Source organism: Petaurus breviceps, unplaced genomic scaffold (genome assembly GCF_028583685.1).
Source record: "Petaurus breviceps papuanus isolate PSGF00001 unplaced genomic scaffold, PetGlider_PUasm1.0 90537, whole genome shotgun sequence".
Classification (NCBI taxonomy): domain Eukaryota; kingdom Metazoa; phylum Chordata; class Mammalia; order Diprotodontia; family Petauridae; genus Petaurus; species Petaurus breviceps.
The window spans coordinates 1762771-1772965 of record NW_027187271.1 but is presented as its reverse complement, the minus strand read 5'-3'; the positions used below and the strand labels follow the sequence as shown (position 1 = coordinate 1772965).

The window sequence follows — 10195 nt, the reverse complement described above, 5'->3', positions numbered from 1 at the left end:
TATCCTTGGGGCCTGGACTTGTGGCATTAGGAGGGTGGGAAGGAGACTGAACAGTTTTGGGGAACTGTTTGGCATCCAGCTTGTCTTTATACTGCAACTCAGGAGTAGCAAGGCGCTCACACTCTTCATGGTCTTGGGGGCTTAGCCCCTTTTTAAGGACATAGCCCAGAACCCCCCGGGCCCCAAATTGGAAAGGACGAAGCTGGAGATTAGCTATTTGACCAGGGTCCACAGCTCCTCCCCCCAAAAGGCAGTGGGATGCCAGTGCTGACCTACGGGCCCGAAGTTTGGCTACTGCTGAAGCGAGCCTCACCCTCCCATAACGGTCTGCACGGTCCCATAGGCTATGATTGAAGTGGACATAGAGAGCCCAGTCTAGGTTGTTCCAAGCTCTAGCCCGAGCAGCCAGTTGCTTATTCTTAATTCCACCATGATCTTTGACCCCCTTGTGACCTTTGACATTCTTCATACCAGTTGCCTGGGCATTGTGTACAAAGCCTACTACATCATCCAGCCCCCAGCACAGGGCATCTGCCAGAAGCACCAGTGACTCATCAAAATATTCTGCCACCAAGACCAGGTCAAAGGTTGAGTCTAGCCAGGCCAGAGCCCATTGGATTAAAGATGAAGATACTGAATCTGTTATAGAATTAGGACTGAGGGACATGGAGTGGTCAGCTGATTGGGCACGGGATATAGGATGGTTAGGAGGTTTGAGGAGGGAGTTGGGATCAAGTTTTGAGGGTTGGGATATAGAGCTAGATGGCCAAATATGTATATCTGAGGACAGGGTTTTTTTGAGGGGTTTGGGATGCCTCTTCAGTGCCCTTATTTCTTGGGGGAGAGGGAGGCCAAAATCAAACCAGAGCAAGTTCCGGGCATAGTGGTCCCCACGGCCCCCTGGCCGGTAGAAGGCTCGTGGTGAAGCCAGGAAGGCAGCCAGAGATGGTGCTGCACGGAAAGCAGATGATACAGATTTGTAGTAGGAGAAGGCAGAAATTGCCAGTGCTGCAGGATCTCGGACAATGGAGAAGAAGAAACTGTCAGGGGGCATAACCCGGAGTACCTATGGGGCATAAAAAAGGATGTAAAGAGAAAAAAATGGGAAGCAGGAAAGAAATCCTAGCACCTCAGTCTCATCATTGCTTCATTGCTTAGCAGTTTTAGTAACGCAACAGCCCCCTAGCAGGTCTCTTTACCTCAATCTCTCCTACCATTTTACATACCACAGTCAGATTAATCTTCCTAAATTACCACTTTGGAGCACTCTGCTGTTCAAAAACCCTTATTGTCTTCTCATTGACCTAATAAAGAAACTAAACTCCCCAGCATGGTATCAGAGATTCCACTATTTGACCACTACCTGTTTGTCTGTCCTTATATCCTACTACATGTCCTAAACTACAAACTGGATTACTCAGTGTGTCCTAAATTTGCCTTGTGTTTTTTCCTGGCCCAGTGTCTTTGCTCCTGTCATTCATTCGCTTTACCTACAATATTCTTCCTCTAAGCTCTACCTATTAAAATCCTGTTTTGTCATTCGAAGCACAAGTTATAACCACCCCCAAGTCAAAATAATTTCTTCCTTTGACTTAATAGCACTTTTCAAGCTATTCAATTTTCAAACTATTCAAGCTATATATATATCAATGCTCAAGCATGTATAACACGTTATCTTGTGCAGAGACAACTCAATTAACAAGACCCTCTAGGACAAAGCCTGTTTAAACAAAATCTATCTAGGTATAGAGAAAATGATGGAAAGTTCTGGTTTCAGCATAGATTGGTGGATGAAAAAGCTAAGAAAGAAGAAAGTGTGTCTCTTAGTTACAGGCATTTCAAGGGTGGATGGCTTGATTTCTGCTGAGGGGTGGGCCTCTCTCCAGGGTCTCAAATGATTAAATTATCTGGGAGTAATAATACTCCCAGGTGTTAGATTACCTTGGAGAGGTTACATTGGCCAGGATTCAGCCTCAGGGTCACTAAAAAAGTGGGCCATTATCCCCTACCCATATACACACACATATACATAATAATCTACCCATATTGACCTTCTGAGATTGTTTCTGTGCCTGTACTGGTCTCCCGTGCCACTCCCTCATTTTCTTTACTTTATATAATCCCTCTCTTCCTTTAAGATGCAACTCCTCTTTTCCTTTAAGATGCAACCATTTTCTGCATGAAGCCTCTCCTGACCACCTATCTGCTATTACTTTGTAATAGTGTAATATCTGACATTTTGGCAGCTAAGATAGAGTACCAGGCCTGAAGTCAGGAAGAATCATCTTTTTTTTTTTTAAAGCAATTGGGGTTAAGTAACTTGCTCAAGGTTACACGGCCAGTTATTTCTGGGTGTGGTGCTAAGTATCTGAGCCTGGATTCATCCCAGGTCATCCCGACTCTGGGGCTGGTGCTCTTACTCACTGTGCTACCTCGTCACCCCAGGAAGAATCATCTTCCTGAGTTCAGATCAGACTTCTGACACTTAATGTGTGATCCTAGTAAAGCCATTTAACCCTGTTTGCCTCAGTTTCCTTATCTGTAAAATGAGCTGGAGAAGGAAATGGCAAACTACTCCAGTGTCTTTGCCAAGAAAATTCTAAATAGAGTAATGAAGAGTTGGACACTACTAAAAAAAACAAATGTGTAGAGCTAACATCTGTATTATTCCTATGTGCCAGGCACTGTGCTGAGTGCTTTATAATTATATCATTTGATCCTCACAACCTGAGAGATAAGTACTATTATTATCCCTGCTTTACAGATGAAGAAACAAATAGAGGTTAAGAGATGCCCAGGGTCAACAGATAGTAAGTATCTAAGGCCAGATTTGAACTTGGGTGTTTTGGGCTCTAGGCTAGTTGTCATATATTATATATAATTATTAATTTTATATTTTTGCCATATTTTTTTTATATGTAGTTGTCCATATCATTAGATATAAACTCATTAAAAGTAGGGATTGTTTTCCAAGATTCATGATGGAAAATGCTATCCACATCCAGAGAAAGAACTATGGAGTCTGAATGCAGATCAAAGCATACTATTTTCTCTCTTTTTTTTCTTTTTCATGGTTTTTCCCTTTTGTTCTGATTCTTCTTTCACAATATGACTAATGTGGAAATATGTTTAATATGATTGTACATATATAGCCTATATCAGATTGTAAACCATCTTGGGGAGGGAGAAAAATTTAGGACTCAAAATCTTATAAAAGTGAATGTTGAAAACTAAAAATAAATTAATTTTTAAAAGAAAATAATAAGGAAACCACAAACTATGTTTTCAAAAAGAAAGTGGAGATTGTTTTGTTCTTTTTACTTGCATTCCCAAGATCCCAGCACATATTAGGTGTTTAATACATACTTGTAGATTGATTTATCGATGATTCCCATAGATAGCAGTGGCCCAGGGAACCACATCTTGTTTGGGGTCAAAGAAAGACAAGAGGAGAAAGGGCATCTATAGCCTACCTCATATATTATTTCTGTCTCTGGTAATAAGCTTTCTGAAAGGAAATATATCAGTGAAGCTTAGTCTCTTCAGAACAGAGGCATGGCTGTAATACAGTTATGTCTTTTTAGATTGGAAGTTCCTTGAGGGCAAGGGATCACATCTTATCTATATATGACTACTGAATAGTAAAAGCTGTGGTACAATGCTTAGCACAGTGCACCACATCCTGTCAAAGGCTTTAATAAAGGTTTAATGAATGAGTGAAGAAACATATATTAAACTCTTGGAGGTGACCCAAGAATCCTCCATGGTTCTCTTTCTACATAGTAGACTATCAGTATATTTTAGCCATCCACTAGGGTGGTCATACCTTATACCTCACCATGACTTTTAACTTCACCTCCAAGATTTCTTAAATTCCAGAATTTCTCTCTGACTATAATTGCCTATTCTTTCTCTTCCTTTTCAAACTTGACATGAATACCTGAGATCTCTCACTTCTTTCCTATTTTCCAATTTATCTGGGGAAGCAGTTCCTATGGAGAAGGGGCCCAGCCATCTTCACCAACTGCCAACTGCCAACTAACTGCCACACACACAGAAAGAGAAAGAACCTGGAGGCAGCATGTACCAGGCAAGTCAAATTATGTCTACTTTGGCTACTTTCTTCCCTCAGATCCTGATGGGGTCAGCCTGGGATCCTGTGTCCAAGAGACCTTGGAGTAGCAATATACTCTGTAAAGCACCAGAACTGCTTCAAACTCAGTCCCCACAGTCATCACTGAAGGGAGAAGTCATGGTGGAGAGGGGACCCATTATCTTAATCGCCAGTGACAACTGCTGACCAACTGCCACCAATGGTCCAATTGGCCTAGGAGCCCAGGTAGCGGCAGCACTTCCCAGGTCACAAGTCCTGCTTCTAGCCCAGTTCTCTTCAGCAATCATCCAGGGAAACAGCTCTTGTATAGACAGGGACAGCCACCCATACCAACTACCAAACACAGAACAGACAAGCCAGCCTTGCTGAAACAGTGGACATCCAGAGAGAGAGAGAGAGAGAGAGAGGAGGCAGAATGGACCAGGCAACTCAGACCACCACCAGTTCCAGCGGCCTAACCTTCAGATCTTGATAAACCCAACAGCCTTGGAAATAGCAATGTTTCCAGTCCAGTGCCCTGAGACATCATCCTGGGAAGCAAATCCTGTGGTGATAGTCTTGTGACTACTCCTACACTACAGAAGTTTCAGCCATAGGTACTGAAGACCGAGGAAAGAAAGTTCTTACCACCAAAGACTTTGGCCTGTCAAATGGTTCAGCATCAGAAACTTATTTTATCAGTGGAAATGACATTTAAAAGAGGCATTAACATCTGCTTTGCCACTGTGCCCTGAGGACCATGGTACTTTTCCATTTGACTTGCAGCTGAAATCTTCCATATTTGTTGTTTCCCTGATTAGAATGTGAACTTCTTGAGAGCAGGGACTGACTAACTTTTCTATTTGTATCCCCAGCCCAGTATTTTGCACATAGTATTTAATAAATGTTTCATTTATTCCACCACCCCTGTTATTAAATACTTTCCCCTATCTACTCAGTTTTGTAGTAATATTCATTTCTTTCTTTTTTTTTTTTTTAAAGCAATTGGGGTTAAGTAACTGGCTCAAGGTTACACGGCTAGTTATTTCTGGGTGTGGTGCTGAGTGTCTGAGCTCAGGATTCAATCTCCAGGTCATCCCAACACTGGAGCCGGTGCTCTTATTCACTGAGCCACCTGGCCGCCCTAATATTCATTTATTTCAATAGCATCCACTTCACTTGAGTCCTCATTCCTACTCTGCTAGTCTCCAATGCTGGCTAACAATCTTCTTTTTCTCCTACTCTCAAGCAACTGAATGCCTAGGAGAATTAAAAAAAACATGTTGATGGGATCCACTGCAATTTTATATTAACTTCAAGGGACATGGGCTAGACAGCATTCCCTTTATTTTCTCATTCACTATAACAGTTGTTCTAAACCTTATCTTTTCAAGCCTCCAACTCCCTTTCTCCTCTCACATGTAGCAAATGTCCTCACTTCCTTTTTCATTGAGATGATGAAGGCTACCAAATGAACTCCTTCAACTTCCTTCTTCCTCTCCTCTTTTGCTTCACCTATCTCCTAATACTTTTCATGCCTATTGGAAAAAGTACTAGCTGGCATCTGACTCCAGTCTACTCTTATATATTTCCTTTCACATCTGGTTCTCAGCAACTCTCTATATGAAGTGTTTTGCAAACAGTTCATGCCATCCCACAAAGAATTTCTTCTGTATTTCTCTTGAAATCATCCACCTCAAATTCCACCTTCATGAAGCTTTCCTGGATACTCCATAACTGAAAGAGATCCCCATGTTCTCACATGCTGTGTCCATTCCTCTTCCTTTGTACTTGCATATATTACATTCTGCTGTGCATTCTATATTTACATGTCTCTCACTCCCCCTCCCTGACCCCATTAGATAGCTGCTTGAGGGCAGAAAAATTAGATTGTGTCTTATTTCATTTTGTAACCCCAAAGCCTAGAATGTTTTTCCATGAATATTTGGTGAATTATATTGATGATGGCATGACTATTCAACTGGTCTTCCTCAAATATAATTTTCATCATATCAGAGAATGAACATAAAGCATTCTGCAAATCTTAAAGCTCTTTATAAATGTCAGTTGTTTCCCCTGATTATCATTATTACATCTTTCTCTGATCATGGCTCACTTGCTCAGTGGATCAAATTCATACTCAGTCTGACATTCAAGATCTCTTTCTCATCCAGCCATATATCTCAATTCTTAATGTTCCCCAGAACTTTCTGTTGCAGATAAGCTTGTTACTGTACCATATACTCATTCCTAACATCCTTGAATTTGCCATGCCCCCTCCTCCACTAGTCTTGGAGAGGTAGAAGAGTTAGACTTTAATTCAGATGCTATTTATTATTAGCTCTTATTAGGCAAGTTATTTCCCTTTTCTGAGCCTCAGTTTCTTTTTCCTATAAAAGGAAGGAGTTGAACTAAATATACTCTAAAGTCCCTTCTAGTGGCTGACATCTTGTGATTATTCTAGTGCCTGCCTTCCTCCTTGCCATCAGTTTGTCCCTAGTTGGTACATCTTGTAAAACTCTTCTCCTCCAGGAAGCTTTTACTCCTTTGCCTGCATTCCCTCAATGTCTACATTCTCTTTTCACTATAATTCTTTATCCTAAGGCCTTTTCCTGTATGTCATGGTTTCTTCATAATGAAAGTTTCCTAAGGGTGAAGACTGCTTCTTTACCTTCTAGCCTCCTCCTAAACAGGACTCAGTACACAGGGGACCACTAAGAACATAACAGAAATACTTGAGAAGAAAACAGGTCAGAAGGCAATGGATAATTTGGGGGCTAGACCAGAGGGAAAAGGAATATAATATAAAGAAACAGGTTTTGAGGTAACCAGTGGGAGTATGGGAAAGGGAAAGAGGCCTTAAAGGATCTGGAGGGAGGAGACAATTGATGAAGAGACCTTAACAGGGTCAAAGTACACATGAAATTCCTAAAGGGAGACCAGGTAAAGGTAGAACGTCAGAACTTGACTTGGAGCAACTAATGTGGAAGGAAAGAAGCAACAGGTAAAGAGACAACCCTACTTCTTTTGCCATTCTTATTCCCTCCACCCTTATCAGTCTTACCTCTGGTAGGTTGAACCTCATGTGATGACAGAGGATGTGGAAGGCAGGCTGTGGTCCCCCACCATGGGGATGGTAACCTTTGACTGAAGTAGCCTGGAAAGACTTTGGGTACCCAAACTGGTAACGGACAGGGAGGGCAAAGCGTAGGCTGTGCCGGTCCCCATACTGATGGAGAAGGCTTAGTACAGAACTGCTCCCAGATTTATGAGTCTTCAGGAATACAAGCTGCTGCTGAGGATGACAGGAGGGGGCCAAAGAAGAGCCAGGGGAGCCAGATGTAGAGGCCCACAGTTGGGGAAAATATAGCCCAGCAGGCCTAGAGAAAGGGGAGAAAGGGAGTGAGATGCCTTGCATATATTCAGCACACAATATTTGTTTATTTGATTGTATTTGGAGAAAGGTCAGGAAGAACATGAGATCCTTCTTTAGGTTAGTCCCCATTATGCTAGAGCCCTTTCCTTTGCATCCAGAGGGCTCAGAAGGGTAATATTGGGGTCTGGAGCCATTAATAAAGGGACATTGGGAGTAGGGGGAGCTCACCTCCTCTGGAAGGGCCATTGCCAAATCTGGAGTACTAATCCAATGGTCACGAAGACTACCAAAGCAACCCAGAGGCCTCTGGACCCCCAAAGCCAGAGACGCATCATCCTGATGGGAGGACAGAAGGGTCAAGTAAGACAGAAGAACACAGGCAGAGAAATTAGGAGATTTAGAAAAAGGCATACAGGATATGAACTGTTTCCAGAGGGGTAATCATTTCCCCTTCTCATTCCTTCTTACCTCTGGCTGAGGATGTTTCCTGAGTTGGCAGATTTTTTACACCCTCAGCGTCTGGAAGGGAGTAGGGGTGGGGATTGGGAGAAGGGGCTAAGGCTATAGCCAAAACGTGAGTAACTTCACTTTCTTCATCCCTTGCTCTCCATTGCTTTCAGACCCCCCTTGTCCTCATAGATTCTCTATTCAGTTTTCACTCCCCTCACTATACCCATCTAATTGGGTCCCCTTTCTGTTACTGATGCCCTTCAGGAGGTGAGAATAGAGGCATAGAGCCCCCTGTCAGCTCCACCCCCCAGGGTCCCCACATGAGGGGAAATTGATTGCCTCCCAAACTTATCTGTCTCTCTGTCTCTGCCTTCATCCCTAATCTTCCTACTTCCTGACTATCCTCTCACAACAGTGCCTAGAGGAATTTTAGAGAAGGGTAAAGGGAGGGTGATGGATGAAAACTGATGGAGAAGGAGACAGAGCTAGGTCAGCTCTGTTAATAGACAATGAGAGACTATCACAGTCATAGAGCCTTAGAATCTTAGAGTTGTAAGGGTCATCCAGTCTAATTCCTACCTGAAGCAGAAATAACTTCTGCAGCAACCTGGACAAGTGTTCTTACAGTCTGTACTTGAAGACATCCAGTGATAGAAAATTCCACCACCTTATAAGGCAGTCCACTCCATTTTTGGATAGCTTTAATATAGTCAGGAAATTCTTTATAGTAAGCCAAGGTCTATTTCTTTGTAGCTTTTACCTTGTCATAGGCTCTTTAAGGCTCTTTGAGAACAAGTTGAATCTCTCACCCTGACCCTATTTTCTAGATCCTGAAAAACAATCTGGCTAAGTTTGCTTGTACTTGGTAGGGAGAGATGGGAGAGGGAGTGAGGATAGGGAAAAGGCTCTGTGGTTAGAGATGGAAGAGAGGTGATTTGGTTGGAAAGAACATAGGAAGGGGACTCTCAGATGGGGACTGAAATTTGGGTATCTCTTTCTTCCCACACTCCTTCAGCAGAGATAGTTCAATATAATCCTCATGGCTGCAGCACCCCACCCGAGTGAAAGACTGGAGGAGAAACTGCTGCTTCTTGAGGTTCCAAATCCCAGACCACAGTCTCTCCTCTGGAATGTGGAATGAAGAGATGAGAAGGGTGGAATTTACTAGGGGGTCTGTCACCAAATTATGGGGCAGTATTGATACAGAGCCTCTGAGAAAGATGGAGAAATAGGGACAGATATCCCAAGAGAAAAGAGAGTGAGGAAAAAAAGACAAATGTTCACATTATCTTCAAATTACCAGGCAGGGAGGTTCAGCTCAGGCTCCCACATGTACATGCTATAATCACATCCTCCAACATGCTGATATGCTCTGACAGCCTGCCTTCTACCTACATCATCTCTGGGACAGATGCCATATCTACTACCACTTGACATACCTACCTTCCTTTTCTCCCCATTCATACTTTGTAGGATTCATCCTAATATTGGAGCCACAAGTGCCTGTCTCCCCTTATTTCAACTTTTCTACTACTCCTCCCCCCATCCCTTTCCAGTCATCTCAACCACAGCTGTCTGTCCAAGTAAATCCTAGCTGAGCCCCACATCCACCCATCAGTGTAGTAGCTCTCCACCAGCTCTCTGTGCTGGAGTTTGCTCCTTCCCCGAAACCTCCCCCACCACCCGATGTGCATCCCACCCGCACCCCTCTTCATTCTTTTCCACTTGCCTCACTAGCTTCACTTACAAAATTGTTCTAGGGGAGTGGATTTGGGAGCTAAGCCCCTCTTTAACTCTTACCCCAGCCACAGCTTGCTTCCTTGGAACTTGATTTTTCCTTCAGAACTTTTTCCCTGCTCAGCTCCGCCCCAGATTCTCTTTCCTCCTCCCTCTCCCTTTGTCCGGATTCCATCTCAGCAGCTGCATCTGTGTGTCTTCCTCTTTCTACATCTCTCACAATCGCTTGCCTCCTCTTTGCATCTTTCTTTTCCCTTCTCCGAGTCTGCTTTTGCCCCTCCCTCTTCAGTTTTAGAAATGTGAAGGGAAAAAGTAAAACAGATCCCAACACAAATAAAACTTAATTAGTAGTGGAGAGCAGCAGAAATAAAAGTCAGAAGAGTACATCTAGTTGAGACTTTTATAAACACGTTGAGATAGGAAAGCAAGTAGGCAGAGGCAGACGCTGTACACAGAGAGGACCCAGACCTTAGGCTCTGAAATCCCTTCTGTGGGCAGTGGGGACGAGATCAGGGATGGTTTCAGGAACTGGATACACA

The 10195-nt window shown here is 43.1% G+C and overlaps 1 protein-coding gene across 1 annotated transcript; it reads right to left on the bottom strand.

Annotated features, from left to right (window-relative positions):
• Position 1: 1 nt before the first annotated feature.
• On the bottom strand, positions 2-10117 carry GAL3ST4 (galactose-3-O-sulfotransferase 4; the record flags this gene model as incomplete). The annotated part of the gene is made up of 5 exons (XM_069063317.1): positions 9720-10117; positions 7938-7988; positions 7698-7805; positions 7158-7473; positions 2-1066 (listed from the first exon to the last, which is right to left on the bottom strand). Coding segments are annotated over exons 3-5 (1488 nt in total), but the record flags the coding sequence as incomplete, so codon positions are not given.
• Between the last annotated feature and the right edge of the window lie 78 nt (positions 10118-10195).